This window comes from Delphinapterus leucas, chromosome 19 (assembly GCF_059928025.1).
Source record: "Delphinapterus leucas isolate spDelLeu-1000000601 "Yukka" chromosome 19, BTC_Dleu_Yukka2, whole genome shotgun sequence".
Lineage (NCBI taxonomy): Eukaryota > Metazoa > Chordata > Mammalia > Artiodactyla > Monodontidae > Delphinapterus > Delphinapterus leucas.
This window is the reverse complement of record NC_143147.1, coordinates 42,922,050-42,940,704: the sequence shown is the minus strand read 5'-3', so window position 1 is coordinate 42,940,704 and position 18,655 is coordinate 42,922,050. Positions and strand designations below refer to the sequence as shown.

At 38.3% G+C, this 18,655-nt stretch overlaps 1 protein-coding gene and 1 non-coding gene across 3 annotated transcripts in view; both read left to right on the top strand.

The window, feature by feature from the left end:
* The window catches only part of PPM1D (protein phosphatase, Mg2+/Mn2+ dependent 1D), a 53,216-nt gene extending 44,076 nt beyond the window's left edge, over positions 1-9,140 (top strand). For both annotated transcript variants that reach the window (XM_022552580.3, XM_022552579.2), the window contains exons 5-6: positions 3,222-3,464; positions 7,654-9,140. In XM_022552580.3, coding sequence (XP_022408288.2) covers positions 3,222-3,464; positions 7,654-8,211 — 801 coding nt within the window. In that variant the 3' untranslated portion in view covers positions 8,212-9,140. The remainder of the gene's footprint in view (positions 1-3,221; positions 3,465-7,653) is intronic.
* A 6,978-nt stretch (positions 9,141-16,118) lies between these two features.
* Positions 16,119-16,224, top strand: LOC115803552 (U6 spliceosomal RNA). The gene has a single exon (XR_004024289.1). It is a non-coding gene; the product is annotated as a U6 spliceosomal RNA (small nuclear RNA).
* The last annotated feature ends 2,431 nt before the right edge of the window (positions 16,225-18,655 follow it).

The window sequence follows — 18,655 nt, the reverse complement described above, 5'->3', positions numbered from 1 at the left end:
GGCTCTAGAGCTCAGGCTCAGGAGTTGTGGCGCACGGGCTTAGTTGCTCCACGGCATGTGGGATCTTCCCAGACCAGGGCTCAAACCCACGTCCCCTGCATTGACAGGAGGATTCTTAACCACTGCACCACCAGGGAAGTCCTGATTTTAATTTTATTTATTTATTTATTTATTTGTTTGTTTATGGCTGTGTTGGGTCTTCATTTCTGTGCAAGGGCTTTCTCCAGTTGCAGCAAGCGGGGGCCACTCTTCATCGCGGTGCGCGGGCCTCTCACTATCGCGGCCTCTCTTGTTGCGGAGCGCAGGCTCCAGACGCGCAGGCTCGGTAGTTGTGGCTCACGGGCTTAGTTGCTCCGTGGCATGTGGGATCTTCCCAGACCAGGGCTCGAACCCGTGTCCCCTGCATTGGCAGGCAGATTCTCAACCACTTGGCCACTAGGGAAGCGCCCTGATTTTAATTTTTAAAAAAATATTTATTTATTTGGCTGCACCCGGTCTAGTTGTGGCTTGTGGGATCTAGTTCCCTGACCAGGGATAGAACCCTGGACCCCTGCATTGGGAGTGCAGAGTCTTAACCACTGGACCACCAGGGAAGTCCCTGACTTGATTTTTATTAATGGATCTATTAAGCTTCCACTTTGGAAGCTGCTGTTATGTTCCAAATGAAAATTTTTGCAAGCTTGAGCTAAAGCAGCAATGGATTAAAAAAAAAGAAAAAAAGAAAAAAAAACACATGCACATACAAGCCAAAAAGAAATATGGGACTCCCCTGGTGGGGCAGTGGTTAAAAGTCCGTCTGTCAATGCAGGGGACACGGGTTAGAGCCCTGGTCCCGGAAGATCCCACATGCCGTGGAGCAACTAAGCCCGTGCACCACAACTACTGAGCCTGAGCTCTAGAGCCTGTGAGCCACAATTATTAACCCCTGTGGCACAACTACTGAAGCCCGCGCACCTATAACCGGTGCTCCACAACAAAAGAAGCCACCGCAACGAAGAGTAGCTCCCGCTCGCTGCAACTAGAGGATGCCCGCACGCAGCAATGAAGACCCAACACAGCCATAAATAAATAAGTAAGTAAGTAAAGAGAAATGTAGATGTTAAAAAAAATACATAAGTGGTAGAACTGACAGAACTTGGGTTTTAAGGAGGAAGAATATTATGACACCCCAATTTCTTAGTGGTGGCTGGAAGCTGTTATCAAGAAGAAACACATTATTTTGTGGGGAGGGAGGGATAATTCATATAGGCATGTTGAATAGGACGTGCCTTTGGTTCATCTAGATAGATATTTTCAGTAGGCAGTTACTGAAAGGCAATGCCTGGAAATGCTAATTTCAGTGTTAATGGGAGTTAAAGTTGTGACAATTTATGACATCACCTAGTGAGACAGTAGGGTGGAAGAAAAGGACACAGTATTAAGGGCGGCCCAAATCAACAGAATCCGTGGGCTGAGGGAGAATGCAAGTAAGGTAGTAGAAATGGCTTATGTAGATTTCTTTTTTATGGAGCTTTGCTGGGAGGGAAACAGGCACACTGAAAAAGGGAAAGGTAAAGGAGTCCTTCAGTGAGTTCTCAGTGAGCTAGTATTTGGAGAGTGGTGCAACACGTACACTGGGGAATGTAATAGATTCATGAATTACAGATTAATGCTGCCTTTCATCAATTGTGAAGTGCATATTTTTTCATATTAGAAAGGGGGGAACAAAGCAATGTTTAAAAACATCTTTACAAAGTGGTACTTTTCTTGCGAATGCAAGGATGGCTTAACATTAAGATTTTAAAGGAGCTGAGAGGAGTTTTTTGCAGTTTGCCATCATTAATGTGTTGGAATACTGTAATATGACCAAGATCAGACAATCCCAAATAAAAATGATTCCCTGTTTCCCAAGGAAAGAATGAAAAAAGCCCAGTTCTTTATCCGGTTTCAATATATAAACTTGAGGCATATAGCTGACAGTTAAATGACATATACGTTATATATTTTTTAATAAAGTGCTTATAGTACGGTAGTACATTATATATTATTACATGGTATACATTATAGTACATTAATATTTTGTACTTATAATACATTAATATATGCATTTTTTAAATTAGGGTATAGTTGCTTTACAATGTTGTGTTAGTTTCTGCTGTACAATGAAGTGAGTCAGCTATATGTATACATATATCCCCTCCCTCTTGGACCTCCCTCCCACCCCCCAATCCTGTCCATCTAGGTCACTACAGAGCACCGAGCTGAGCTCCCTGTGACATTAATATATTTTATTACATTACATAAAATAACATATTAATTAAAAATTTTTCCCCTTATAGTTCATGACACATATCTTTTTCAAACATTTCCACTCATTTTCATTATTCAGTTATTTCTAGAGGTATTTTTTAAGATAAGTAATTCTTTTCTGGAGCACATCATTTTCTTTTCTGTTCTTTGAAATTTAGCAGTTATTAAATCCATGTATGATGCTGTAAGTTTTATTCCAAGCCACATTTATTTGTATAACACAAGTTCATTTAATTTTTTTTTTGTTTTTTTACTCTGTTTGTATGTATTTGATCTCTATACTATAACCACTTATTGTATTGCTTTTTTCTTCATAGGAGTGACATTAGCCATTTATATATCTATAAATGGCTATGTGTGTATGTATCTATGTATGTATATATATGTCAATATACATACATATATCTATGTATGTATATATATATATGTCAATATGTATACATATATTTAATGACCACTTTTATTTCCTTGTCTCTGAGTTTTGTTCATATCCTTTGACAGTTTTTATGTTGGGATTGTCTTTGATTTGCAGAGGCTCTTATTTTAGGAGAAAATTGGCCCTTTGCAATGAGTATTTTTGCCATGTGTGATTATTTCATTTGTGAATTGTTTATCTATTATAACTTGATATTTACTTCCCCTTTTTAGATAACTTCTGTATAACTTTTCCTAAGTAAGTTTACAATGAAGTCCAAGTTTGCTACCAAAAAGATAAAAATACAGGTGAAATTTAACCACAGGATAAGACCTTGTCTTATTATTTTTTTAATTCAGAGCAATACTGTTTTAGCATAGTTATGGGGTTTGTGGATAAAGTTTGAAATTTTAATTGTTTATGTAGGCCATGTTGAGCACGTGATTTTTCACTTGATACAGGTGTAGTGGCAACAAGGTCTGAGTTGTTATCTTCCTTCTTATTCTTTTAAATACAGGGTGAGCATGGACAGTCTTGTGCCAAAATGCTTGTGAATCGAGCTCTAGGCCGCTGGAGGCAGCGTATGCTTCGAGCGGATAATACTAGTGCCATAGTAATCTGCATCTCTCCAGGAGCGGGCACTCAGGGAGATTTCACCAATGAAGACGAGCTCTATCTGAACCTGACTGATAGCCCTTCCTATAATAGTCAAGAAACCTGCGTGATGACTTCTTCTCCATGTTCTACACCACCAGTCAAGGTACACAGTTCTCTAGAATTTAAGTTGTAATAGAATTTCTCTGTTAGTATTACCTGAAAACAGTTTTCAGATTCTTTATATAATAGAATTTCAGATTTGAGCTACCGTCAAGAAAGTGATAGATCTTTGCCGTGTAACTTATTGTCAGTAGGCCATCTACACATAGGTACTATACTGAATGCCAGCTGTATGTAGAGCACCTAATAGAAAAGTGATTAGATATGGCCCCTGAAGAATATTAACAATATTAATATTTGGAACTTATTGATTCCCTTCTGATAGTATGAAAGTTTGTAAGCATTTTTTATGATGCACTTCCATATGTGGTATTTCATTTGAACCTCATAACCCTGAAAGCTAAATAGTGCAGATGTTATTCCATTTTATAGATAATATAACTGAGATATTGAGCAGTTTGAATAAGATCATACAGAATCAAGACTGAACTGGACCTTAGGATATCAGACTTCAGAACTGGTTGTCATTCCTATTTCTTATCCATGTTAATATTGAATGAATTTAAGATGTGCTGTGAAATAAACAAGTTTAAATGCTACTGTATTTCCCTTTTTCTGATTTCATCCCAATTTTTTCCTGCTAATAATTAGTAATATGGATAACTGTTTTGATATACCTGGCCTTCTGAGAACGTGCTTTCAGAAGAATGACCAATAAAATGGGGAACACAGTGGAATTTTATGTCATGTATTCAGGCAGTTTTTTAAGATGTTCAAAGCTACACAGCACAAAGAATTTATTTAATTTTGGATATTGTGATCCTATATGGAGTACTTGGAAGTTTACTATTACCACTTTCCTATCTTTTACTTCACTATATATATGGCAACTTAATTTTCCTTACATAGACTCTTCATTTAGAAATTGACAAATTAATATTTTATGCTTATTTTCTTAAAAGAATTTCTTGTCAAAGCTTTCTTTGCTTTGAAAACTCTTGAATAATAATGCAGATTGAAATCTTTTGAAGTCTCTTCATTCTCTTTGAGTGTTATGAAGGAGCTTATGTTCATTTGAGAATTCGCTGGTTTCTGTATTTGAATGTATTCATTACTTTCGTGTTTCCTAATGTGTTTGTATTTGAATAACTGAACTTTAGCCAGTACAGAGAAGGAGGCGTTAAGATGGAGGTAAGGATGAGGGGATAGAAGATATTGTGATAGGAATAAATACTCTTAATATTGATCTCAAAACTTATTGCCGTCTGTGGATTGGCATTAGTAAAATTGAACATAAATTGCACCTAGAAATAATTTTTAAAACATATTTTAAAATTCTGAAAAGTAATGATCTAACAATTTTACTAAAGTAAAGCTTAGGAGATTTATGTATGCACTGACTTATATGTAGGCGTGGTTGTTTGTTAACCATCTGGCCCCACCTAAATATGAAAGAATATTTAGAGCCGTTCAGAACAATCAGTATTGTTGGCTCTGGCCTAACAAGTAAATAAAGACAAATCTCTGCCCCAAAGATTGTGTTTTGTTTGTTTATCTTAACCATGGCTACTCACAAGTATCTCTGATGTATTTCATTGTTACAGTAATCCTATGTTTAGTAACATCTAGATATAAATGACATTTTGGTTGATTTTGAATGGTTTTTAAGACCTACCCACATTTAGACTAGGCACTTGAGACTAGGTTATCTACCTATAGACATGTGAACTTCTGTTTGAATCGTAAGCTAAATCGGTAGTCAAATCCTTGTTTTCGGACAGATAATAGTAGAAATACTTCTGTTTGTGATATATTACTATGGCACAGATTTCTTTATCCTTTCTTTAGGGCAAAACTAAATTTAGCTGTTTTTTAAATAAGCCAAGAGCTATAGGAAGGAGGAATGAGGAAAAGAGTTCTTCCAGAGGATTAACACTTAGTTTCAATTGTGTTCTAGGCACAATTTGTAATTAGTTGTTTACTGTTGGATTGTAAAATATATGGAGCTCTCAAGAAAGCTGATCTCTGAAGTAGTGAAACTTTTAAAGTGTGAGTTTTTAGGACATAACTTCTCAATATCACAAGTGTTTTATGAGCCTGTAAGAAGGCTTAGCAATACAGTAGTCATTAATCTGGGATCAGTCTAGGAAGTCTAGGCAGTTGCCTGAGCTAACAGATGCAATGTATTTCCACAGAATGCCGATAAAAAGAGAAGGAAAGTTCAAGGAAAAAGTGGGGGAAGAAAAGCCAGTGCACCTGTAGTATCAGAATAATTTGTGAATTTAAAAAGACACAGCACAACAGAAATTACAATAAATTGTGTTAACTCTGACATCATCCCATTGTTTTTCTTTTGTAAAGGAATTCCATCTAATGTCTAACATTGTTGCATAAACTAGAGCAATATGTTCTATTTCTGTAAGTGGCTTGATTAGTACCTTTCTTCTTGTGCCTAAATTAGTGATGTGCTTGTTTGGTAGTAGGAAGCCTTCTGTCTACAGAATTTATCTGCTGCCTGGTCTTGTTGCAAATCCTTTTTCTATATTAAACCAAGATGAACTTTTAGTCAAAAATTACTAATGACTAGTTTTCTGTGGTCAGTCAGAACATGCTTGTGATCAGGGTAGTAGGCATTGGAATCAACCTAATGCAGTGGGGATAAATTCACAGACAAGTTGTTGTTGATATCGTTGAAAGCCAGATGTAAATATTCTAGAACAGAGACTGTCCTGTTATCCGTTCTCAACACTGGTATTTTGAAATAAGGTTGCTGCCCAACATCTAGTCAGTGTTAAAACAGATAAGAATTGGGCTTTCAGTAAACCATGTAGTATAAAATAAATAAATGAGCCAATGACCCCAGAAAGGAAGAATATATTCTTAGTTTTTTTTTAAAAAAGGTAGCAGCATTCTATTTGGGGCAGTACCAAAATAGGAACTTTAGGGTTTCTCATCTCTAGCCTCCACTGGACCTAAAGTTCATTTTTTTTCAGTAAAGCATGTTCGTGTTACATGGTTAAATTGAAATGCGTTTGATTGCTTCAATTTGCCTTTTTCTTTTTAAATCTAGAAACGTTAAAGGGAACATTCGTTTTATAAATATGCTTTTTTATAGAGCACTTTCTCGAAAGGCGTTTATTCCTAGGGGATTTTATATCAGAGGGCGACCAGATAATATGTCTTTGTTTACCATTCTACAAAATGGTTTACTTGGGCTCTTCAGAATATATTACTATTTTAATAAATTTGATTTGATTGAGAGAGGAAATGATTGAGGGAAATGTTACACACTTGGGCAAGAGATAGTATTTATGCTTAAAATTTGTACTTAAGAAAGTATTAAAGCAATGTTTTTCTAAAATATTATAGTGGAAGATTTGTATTTGATAGGAAGAATGTTCTTATCTGTCTGGAGATGGGAGGATATTCTGAATACATATAGATCTGAGGCACTACACCTAAAGGAGTGGTGCATATCTGAACCTCCTGTGAAGCTTTTTAAAAAACAATACCTGAAAGTTTCCATATGATTTTCACTTATATCTTTTTTAAAAAAATAAATTTATTTTATTTATTTACGTTTGGCTGTGTTGGGTCTTTGTTGCTGTGCGCAGGCTTTCTCTCTTTGCAGTGAGCGGGGGCTACTCTTTGTTGTGGTGCGCAGGCTTCTCATTGTGGTGGCTTCTCTTGTTGCGGAGCACAGGCTCTAGGTGTGCGGGCTTCAGTAGGTGTGGCACGTGGGCTCAGTGGTTGTGGCTTGCGGGCTCTAGAGCGCAGGCTTAGTAGTTGTGGCTTATGGGCTTAGTTGCTCCGTGGCATGTGGGATCTTCCCGGACCAGGGCTTGAACCTGTGTCCCCTGCATTGGCAGGCGGATTCTTAACCACTGTGCCACCAGGGAAGCCCTCACTTATATCTTTGAAAGTTGCCCCAGCCATACTCAGTACATTCCCATATGTCCTGTTTTCTCAAATAACAAAACAGTATCTAGTGTTTGGGAGATGGGTGCAAAGCAACAGTCTGAATTTCCATTATGACAGAGTTGCTTTAATGTTGCACTTCACATTTTCCACACTACTGAATATTCAGAAATTAAAATATAGAAAGTAGGAAATAAACCCCCCAAGTAAACAAATTTGTCACTTATTCTAATGAAATCTTTTCATTTCCCCAATGGTTACGCTGAATTCTAGGATAAATTATTTCTTACTTGGTTTACCTTCTTGTTTTTCAGTCACTGGAGGAGGACCCATGGCCAAGGCTGAACTCTAAGGACCACATACCTGCCCTTATTCGTAGTAATGCCTTCTCAGAGAATTATTTAGAAGTCCCAGCTGAGATAGCTCGAGGGAATGTCCAGGCTGCAGTCATATCCTCAAAAGATCCAGAGCCACTTGAAGAAAATTGCACTAAAGCCCTGACTTTAAGGATACATGATTCTTTGAATAACAGCCTGTCAGTTGGCCTTGTGCCTACCAATTCAACAAACACCATCATGGACCAAAAAAATTTAAAGATGTCGATCCCAGGTCAAATGAAAGCTCAAGAAGTTGAAAGAACCCCTCCAACAAACTTCAAAAGGACATTAGAAGAATCCAACTCTGGCCCTCTTGTGAAGAAGCATAGACGAAATGGTTTAAGTCGAAGTAGCGGTGCTCAGCCTGCAAGCCTCCCCACAAACTCACAGCGAAAGAACTCTGTTAAACTTACCATGCGACGCAGACTTAGGGGCCAGAAGAAAATTGGAAATCCTTTACTTCATCAGCACAGAAAAACTGTTTGTGTTTGCTGAAATATATCTGGAATTTTTTTTTTTCCAAACTTCTAAGAGGGCTCTTTGAATTTGGTGCCGAAGTTGAACTTTTTTTAAGGGGACAAAATAAAAATAGTATACAGTTTGACTTTTTGGAATTCAACAGTTTTATCCTGGCCTTGTACTTCCTTGTATTATAGATGTGAATTTTGTAGATGTTAGGGTATAAGTTGCTATAAAATGTGTGTAAATTTGTATCCTTCACACAAACTCAGTCTCTTACTCTGATACACAGTAAATGTAACAACAGGGCTAAAGGTTTAAAAAAAAATCACAAGAATCTATTCGATTTTAGAAATACATTTAAACTTTTAAAAATGCTTATTAAGAAATTTGTATAAGTCACTTGTGATGAAAACTACAGAACTTTTAAAAGTAAATTATGAAGCAAACTGGAAAAGTGATGTATTTTCATAGTGACCTGTGTTCCACTTAATGTTTCTTAGAGACAACTAGTGTCTTTTAAAAATTATTCTTTATTTCTGATTTCATAATTCAGAACTAAATTTTTCATAGAAGCAGAAGTGTTGAGCCATGCAAAAGCAGCTGGGTTTTAGTCTCCTTGTCCTAATTAAAATACTATGCAGTATCTCTTATTTCATTCAGTAGCATTTTTTCTAAACATTAATCATCAGATTTGCTCACCAAATCTTTGAAGTAGGAGGAGGTAGGTTTGCCTAAAAAGATGCCCTTCTCAATCATCGCAGACATTCAGTGGCATTAGTAGGTCTTAAAAGTAGCTATATCCTCTTCTAGTGTTTGCATAAAATATGTGAAGTTTTTCTTGCTATGTCAATAACGGATGGTGCTGCTAATTCCCAACATTTCTTAAATTATTTTATATATCCTATGGTTTTCATTGATTATATGGACATGTTTGTTCATCTAATAAAATCAGTGAACTGTTACTGATGTTGCTGGATTTTTGTTAGTGGTTTGTTTAAATGGTGTATATTAACTTTTTGTTAGGCCATGATCAAGCTTTAGAGTAACAACTTAAAATACATGTAATGTTCATTTTTGCAATCTTGACTTTTTAGTTTTAACTTAGAGTACATCAAATCAGGCTAAATATACAATAATAAGTATATGGTTAGATCAGTTATGGCTTATAAGAGTTTGATGAAATATTACATAGCAATTAAAAATGAATAAAATGATTATTTGGTAATATAAGAAAAAACTAAAAGGAACTAATACCAAAATACTAAGAGTATGTTCTTTTGGTGTGATAAATTGTTCTACAAAGAGAAATTTTTTCAATTTATTAATTTAGAATAGGACTCTAAATGAGACATTGAAGAGTTAATCCTTGCATTCAACATTGACCATGCACCTACAGTATCCTAGGAACTGTGCAATTGGAAGCACACCAGTTTTCCATAAGAGGATTAATTGAGGGCTTCCCTGGTGGCACAGTGGTTAAGAATCTGCCTGCCAGTGCAGGGGACATGGGTTCGAGCCCTGGTCTGGCAAGATCCCACATGCCACAGAACAGCTAAGCCCGTGCACCACAACTACTGAGCCTGTGCTCTAGAGCCTGCGAGCACAACTACTGAGCCCGTGTGCCACAACTACTGAAGCCTGCGTGCCTAGAGCCCGTGCTCCACAACAAGAGAAGCCACTGCAATGAGAAGCCCACACACCGCAATGAAGAGTAGCCCCGGGGCTTCCCTGGTGGCGTAGTGGTTGAGAGTCCTCCTGCCGATGCAGGGGACACGGGTTCGTGCCCTGGTCCGGGAAGATCCCACATGCCGCGGAGCGGCTGGGCCCATGAGCCATGGCCGCTGAGCTTGCACGTCCGGAGCCTGTGCTCCGCAATGGGAGAGGCCACAACAGTGAGAGGCCCGCATACCGCAAAAAAAAAAAAAAAAAAAAAAAAAAAGAGTAGTAGCCCCTGCTCACCGCAACTAGAGAAAGCCCGCGTGCAGCAATGAAGACCCAATGCAGCCAAATAAATAAATAAAAATTTCCTTCAAAAAAAAAAGATTGAGAACCAGTGGTTCAGGTGAAACATTAATTTTGGCTAGTTTTTCAAAACTAATGAGTTTGTTTTTCAGATCTTTCCAAGGTAATGACATATAGCAAGTAGCATACACTTTTGGAGTCAATTTTTTGTGAAGAATTTTTCCATCTTTATTTTTCAGATTAATTTTTTAATGTAAATGTCATAGCATTCTTTCCTAGGTCACATTTATAGTGCCATACAGTCCAGTTCCATACCATACTAATAGCTGTCTAATACTGGAAACATTTTTGGTTTGAGATACATAACTAAAAGGTAAAATTAGCTCTCTTTTGTATGTGTACCTAGGGCTGTTTTTAGGCCTTTTCTTTAACGAGTTAAAGATGTTATGCAATTAACAATGTTTTAATGTTTATATTATTTTTATTAAATTTTATTTGCCTCTAATGTATACATCAGTAGTATAATGCATGATGCAAAATTCATGATTTATAAAAGGGTACATAATGAAACTACCCTCACCTTAGTCCCCAGGTTAGCCAACCAATCTGTACATAGACATGCAACTATACATCTGTTTCTCTCTTAATCTTATATCTTAAAGATTTTTCCACATCAGTACATCACAGCACCTCCTCATTCTTTCGTATTCTACTCTGGATATGTTATTTACCTATGCCACTACTTAACCGTGTCCACTGAAAGGAAAACAAACACTACTTCTTCCTTTACTCACACTCAAAATACTTAAGATGCCAGATGTGTGGGTTTTCCTACACCAAGCAATGCTGCAATATTCTGCAGATACCAACTGGGTGTCCTACAGTTCAGTTCAGTCTGACACTATCCATCTGATCCCACAAGTTAAGGGCTCAGTCTCATGGTGCTGCCCCCACTTCAGATGCCAATTGCAAGTCCCAGGTTGTCACCTACTCTTCTGACTGGCTGACTATAATTCAGCATTCCCACAATCACCACCTCAGGTTTGATACTTTGCTAGAACAGCTCACAGAACTCAGGGAAATGTGTTTACTGGTTTATCATATAATAAAGATATAGATGAACAGCTAGATGAAGAGACATCAGGAAAGTCCAGAAGGGTTCCAAGTGTAGGAGGTTCTGTCCCCACGGATTTGGGTTGTACCACCCTGCCAGCACATGAGTCTGTTCACCAGTCTGGCAGCTCTCCAAAGCCCACAGTTCAGGGATTTTCATGGAGGCTTCATTATATAGGCATGATCAATTATTAACTTAATCTCCAGCTTCTTCTCCCAGGAGGAAGGTGGTGGTGTTACCGAACTCAGGTTCTGCTGCTCGCCGCTGGAAAACCAATATTCAAGAGATGAGAGTGTTGGTTGGAAAGGAAGAGTTGCTTTATTCAGGAAGTCAGCAATCTGGGGAGAAGACGGACTGGTGTCCAAAAATCAACTTTGAAGATTCTGCTTGACCATGAAAGTTTTTAAAGGGAGAATCATTTTGGGAAGAGGGATCAGACTTCCCACGTGCAGACTTTCTTCGGATTGGTCTATGGTGAGATAACAGCCGTGTTCAAGGAATCTTGTGCTCAGCCTTAAGTTACCATTCTCCACCCGAGTGGGGGCCATAGTTCCTACAGAACTCAAAGATATTGTTATATTCCTTGAGGAGAAACCAGGACCCTGCCCCACAGCTGCACTATCGTTTCTTGACTGCTCCCCCTTTGTTTCTGCTTTCCCTCCCCTTCCCTGATAAGCAGCAGTTTGAAACTGCTCTTTGGAACTCAGGGAAGGTCAGGAGGCTGAATGAAGCCTATTTCCTACAAACAAGAAATGGGGGACACGGAAAGGATTTGTACCAGATATGTATCAGAGGATATGATCAGAGGATATGTATCAGATTGTTATGTACACCCCTTGGGGAGGAACTAGGACTTTTATCACTGAACTATTGTTTCTTGACTGCTTTTCCATTGTTCCTGAATTCCCTCACTTCCCTTAATATCATTAATTACTGAGACCTGTTCAAGGGCAAGCTTCGTGACCAGGCTTAGGTCACAAAATGGCTTACGCCAAAATAGTTTCTCTTATGTCAAGAAAGCCAGGCCTGGTTCTCTTTCTCCAAGGACCCACTACCCTATCTGCTTACAGTTCTTTATATCTTCTCTTTTTTGAGATTTTCTGTTTTTCCATTCATGTCGAGTGTTCACAGTTGCTTGCAAGAGCATTTGTATAATATTGGTTTAAAGTGTCAGATATTATTCTTTGTCATTCAGGTATTGGCATCTGTTAATTGTTTTTGTCATGCAAATTGAGGTTTTCCTGGTTCTTTGTATACCATGTAATTTTGGATTCTATCCTAGACATTTGAGTATTATGACAATCTTATTTAGCTCTTATGGAGATCATTGTTTTAATAGGTAGTCAATCTGGTTAATTCACGCTGTTGCAGGAAAGAAAGTGGGGCACAAGAGGATGGTCACGTCCCGTCCCAGGTCTCAGGCAAGTCCCTGGGACGGCTGCTGAGTGTGGGTTCTTGGCTTCATGCAGGAAATAATTCAAGAGCGAGCCATAATAAAGTGAAAGATGGCTTACGCAGGGAGATACACACTGAATGTGGGTCATCTCAGAAGGCCAGAGGCTTAAGGGTATGGGGTTGTCAGGTTTTATAGTGGTGGGTAATAGTTGGATTATTCCAACTATTTTGGGGAAGGGGCGGGAATTTCCAGGAATTGGGCCACCGCCCATTTTTTGGCCTTTTATGGTGGGCCTTGGAACTGTCATGGCACCTGTGGGTGTGTCATTTAGCTTGCTGACGTATCACATTGAGCATATACTGAGGCTCAAGGTTTAGCGGAAGCCAGTCATCTGCCATCTTGGACCTAGTTTGTGCTAACCAGTTTATGTCACATTCTCAATGGCTGTCATTCTTTAAAAGGTTGTGCCCTGCCCCCTTCCTGTCTCAATGCCACATATTCCAACACACCTTCTGTGGTCTGTGGCTTCAATATCAGTTCATTTTCCAAATCCTTTGCCATTGTGTTATTTGATCTGTCCCATGTGTTCATCACCCAGTAGCTAGTTGGGGACCTGGGCAGTGATCTATCTGCCAGTTAAGTTCTCAAAGTCTTTAATATGCTGATTAGAATCAGATTCATGCCTAATGTACTCAGTGGGGTCCGCTTTCCTGAGCTCCTCCCTCTCTACAGTTTCCATGGTACCTTCCCTTTCTTTGGGGTTCTTCTTTTTCAGGCAGAAAGCTGAGGCTTCAGGAACCATGCACTTTTGTCACTTTGCCTGAACTTGGGACTAAATGGCTTAACATCTTTGAGTTTTGGTCCCCACCTGTAAAATGCAGATAATACTACTACAATGGCAGGTATATAGTGCTAAATAAATGTTTATAAATGTTTCCTAATATTAAAATTTTAGCTTCTCAAAACTGTTACTACATATTCAGTTTTCACTGATTTAAAGCAATCTTTATCCAGGTTTACATATATGAGGGGAAGATAAATTATGCCATGGCCATCATTAAAACAGTTGATGAAACTAATTTTTGGTCTTTGTTAATAGTTTTACTTTCTGGTATCTTTAATTATAAATACCAGCTCCAAATTGTAGGATAAATTACTGGGGTTCTGACATGAAATTTTTCCTGTTAGTGAGCAGAGTCTTATGGAAAATAGAAATGAAACAAATAATCACTTCTGTCAAAGAGTTTACATTTTAGCTAAATAGACAATAGAATTATAATCATGCAGAAATATATAATCATGCACAAAACAGTTACAAAGTAGTACTAATGTGTCAAAGATAAAGGGTAACCATACTTCATGGTTTGCGGGGGACAGTCCTACTTTACCTTATTTTTTTGGTTTAATTATTAATAGAGCCTCATTTCATGAAGGTTTCCTAGGCAGGATGACAAATTACATGGCCACTTTATAAATAATAGTTTCAAGAGAATGACAAAGCAAAAAAAAATTTTCACTGTATTTTCAGAAAGTTTGCTGGGCCTGAGAATGAGCAGAGTGGGCTAAAGAGATCTGTGGGTTAGGGTGAAGGGACCCAAGATAGTAAACAAATACTTAGAATTTCAAATAGAAATGTGGGAAATGGTGTTTCAGAAACCACAGTTATCTAGTAATATGCAGGGCAGACAAATGGCAGGCGTTGTAATTAAAGAGATGTGAGGTGATATAACCTTGGATTTTGTTGGTTTTGCAATTCTGAAGTTTAGAATTATAATTTTTAGGCGATTACCACAAATGGTAGTGTTCAAAAGTTTCAGCCTGATGAATGCACGAGAGAATGTCTATGGAGTGAGTAATTAATGTATTTTACCTCACATTACATTACATTTTAGAGAAATGTAATTTTTAATAGACATTTTCTAGAGCAGTTTCAGGTTCACAGCAAAATTAGAGCAGAAGGTACAGATTTCCCATATATGGCCTGCCTTAACACACGTACAATCACCTTTGCTACAACATCCCCAACCAGAGTGATACCACTGAACAACTGATGAACTTACACTTGATGATGATTTTTTTTTTTTTTTTTTTTTTGTGGTACGCGGGCCTCTCACTGTTGTGGCCTCTCCCATTGCGGAGCACAGGCTCTGGACGCACAGCCTCAGTGGCCATGGCTCACGGGCCCAGCCGCTCCACGGCATGTGGGATCTTCCCGGACCGGGGCACGAACCCGTGTCCCCTGCATCGGCAGGTGGACTCTCAACCACTGTGCCACCAGGGAAGCCCGATGATGATTTTTTTACCTCTTTGTTTTCCTTTTTTCTTTTTTTTTTTTTTGGCGCGGCCTGCAGGATCTTAGTTCCCCCACCAGTGATTGAACCCCTGCCCTCAGCAGTGAAAGTGTAGAGTCCTAACCACTGGACCACCAGGGAATTCCCTCTTTGTTTTTCCTTATGCTTGACTGACAATTAAAATATTAATGTTCACCATAGCTCTATGTGAAATCAGATTATTTCACCACTGCTTAAATTATGTGATTCTTGTCCAAGTGTTTTTGGTGGCCAAAACAAGTGAGGCAATGGCTTGTCTGAGGCTGAAAAAAGAATCCTAATCCTACCAAACAAAAAGAGGGGAGAAAGTATAAACTGACCTTGACATTTGGATAGTTCTCTGACAAATCTCTGGGAACTGGGAACTTTTGTTTTTGATTTGCATGGCCACCGGAGAGGCAGTTTTAGTAATCAGTGATTTATTACAATGGGCCATTATAGCAACTGGAAGAACAAGGACTCTAGCTTGAAGTTTACTTTCTTATATACTGAAAATGAGTTTCCTAGCTGGGATTGCTCAATCCCAAGAACAGATTGTGAAACATTTCCCCACGTCCCAATAATCTGAAGTGACTCATCAGCTGGCAATATGGACAAAGCACCCACAATTCACGTCCGTTCAAAACATGATCACCACAAATTCTATTTTCTCTCTATTTGAAGGCTGATGAGAGAATCGAACACCATCTTTGTGGAGAAAAAACGGAGTATAGCTGGGGTTTTTTTGTTTTGTTTTGTTTTGTTTCTCGGTTTACTGCAGCACTTTTACTTCCTCACAATGGCACACTGCTGGGGCCTAATATTCTCACATGACAGTAGAAAACCAAAATCTGTTGTTATCTCTTCAAGAATTGAGAATTGTGTGCAAAAACCTTACATAAGTTAAGAGGATGAATACATTTACAGATGTGAATGCAAACTGTTTTCCAACTCAAGGCAAGTAATGACATATGGTGTTCTGGCAGGAAAACTTCAATAAGAAAGGAAAGCAGGTCCTAAGGTTCGGAACTTCTCAACCTGGTAAGACTGGCAAGTTAGTAATTACAACGAGTTAATTTGTATAAATTTCTAACTGGTTCTGAGAAGTTTAAATTTATTTACACTTCATAAGAATCCCACTTGTTGAATTGTGAGGCTTGTGCTCACTTTGGCAGCACATATACTAAAATTGGAATGACACAGAGAAGATTAGCATGGCCCTTGCACAGGATTACATGCAAATTCATGAAACATTCCATATTTTTCAGTTATCGAATTTGTATCTTTGTGTATATGATGTCTTTGCAAAGATTAAATAGTATAAAATATGATGTAAATTGTACCAACTGATATGGAAAGAAACAGTACCAACATTAAACTTTGCAAAATTTTAAAACTTAAAAAAAAAAATCCTGCTGGGACTTCCCTGGTGGTGCAGTGGTTAAGAGTCCGCCTGCCAATGCAGGGGACATGGGTTCGAGCCCTGGTCTGGAAAGATCCCACATGCTGTAGAGCAACTAAACCTGTGTGACACAGCTCCTGAGCCTGTGCTCTAGAGCCCGTGAGCCACAACTACTGAGCCCACATGCCGCAACTACTGAAGCCCACGCGCCTAGAGCCCGTGCTCTGCAACAAGAGAAGCCACAGCAACGAGAAGCCTGTGCACCGCAACGAAGAGCAGCCCCCACTCACCACAACTAGAGAAAGCCCTTGCACAGCCACGGAGACACAATGCAGCCATAAATAAGTAAATAAATTAATTTTTTAAAATCCTGGGAATTCCCTGGTGGGTCCAGTTGTTGGGACTCTGTGCTTCCACTGCAGGGGGCACAGGTTCGATGGCTGGTCTGGAACTAAGATCCTGTATGCTATGATGTGGCCAAATAAATAAATTAAATAAACATAAAATAAAACACAACCTCCTATCAAAACATCACATTAATAAAAAAATCCTATCAGGCTAATAATTTTTTTTTTTTTTACAATTTACAAAGGATGAAACCAGGGCACAGAAATTCATCCCCACTAAAAAAATGTATAACTTCAACAGGGTTCATCCTATCTGTAAACATCATCACTCAGTTATTCAAGCCCAAAGCACAGGCATCGTCCCTGATTCTCTCATTTCCTTCTATCCCACATCCAACCCATTATCAAGTTCTTTTAGTTCTGTCTTCCAAAATATTCTGAAAGTGATTACTTTTCACCTCTGCTGCTTCACTTCTAGGCCTAGTTCTAGACAGCTCTCCCATCTGGTCTAGTGAAATAGCCTCCCTACTTGACCCACTGTTTCCACTCTTGTCCCCTCCCTAATGACAGTTTATTCTCTGTTTAGTAGATAGAACGATCTTTTAGAAATATAAGTATGATCATGACACTTCGTAGCTGAAAGTCCTCCAATAGAGTCCCACCCTAGAATAAAACTAAAACTCCTTATAATTCTATACACTATACTCCATTTGGCCACTGCTTACCTCTCCTAACTAGTTTGCTATCATTTTCTATTTAATTCACTTTAACAACAATGTTTTTCTCATTCATCTTCAAAATTCATTCCTTTCTTAAGGCCTTTGTACCTGTTGTTTCTTTTATCCTGACTGCTTTTCCCTCAGAGCAGCTTTCTTACTACTTCATTGAAGTCTTTGCTCAAGTGCCATCTCCTGAGAGGCCATCCCTGACCACATTACCTAAAATAAGCCAGCTCTGACCTCTGTTTATTTGGCTTATTTTTTTCCCATACCATTTTACACTCCTTGAATTTCTCTGTTTGTGTGTTTATTTCTGTCTTCCCACCAGAATGCAAATTCTCTGGCTGAGGACAAGTACATTGGTTGATTTGTTTATTGCTGTATCTCCAGAGCCTAGAACATGCCTGACACTTAGTAGGCATTCAAATATTTATTGAATGAATGAATTTGTGTTTATGATTTTTGTTTCCTTGGTTCTTCCACAACTTTGTAGAGGAATAGTGAAAGAGTTATGGAATTTAACAATGCATGTAAAACAGCTATTTAAACTGAAAAACCTTATACAAATGCTGGTTATCCCACTTGTGAGTATTACCTATTGGTCTCCTCTGGATTTTCTCTTTATTCCTGCTCTGGGTCAGGGACAACATGAGAGTAATAATTATTTAATTCAAGTAAGTCTGAATTTTGAAATATGTGTTGTGTTCAGGGTAGTTAGGTATAAAGGGGGATTCAACAACATGAAAGCCTTAGTCTATTAATGCCTAGGAGGAGTTTAACTTTATAGTGGGAGAAAATGAGACATGTATTAGAGAAATAACCAAAAAACATTTCAAAGACAACAAGGAAGTAAGCCAGTGATAGCAATAAGAACAAAGGGAATTAAAAATGCTGGAAAGATTCTTTCATTACTGGGTTTAATGTAGGAAGCAAATCTTAAAAGGACGACAGTGCTGGGAATTTGTGTAGTGAAAGAACATGAAAGTCCAAACATTAGCCTGATAAATATTACTTTGGGTGTCCTTTTTATTGGCACTAATTGAGCATCACAAGCAAATGGGTGGTTTTTTGGCTATATCCATATTATCATCCATCTGTCCAGCACCTGATTAACTGCATATTTCTGGTGAGGTATTTTCTCTACTAAACTTTTCCCTCCTTCACAGTGCTAAAACCTTTTAAAAGTTTTTACTGCTGTATCAGCCACTTTGTTACAAACCCCATGCCT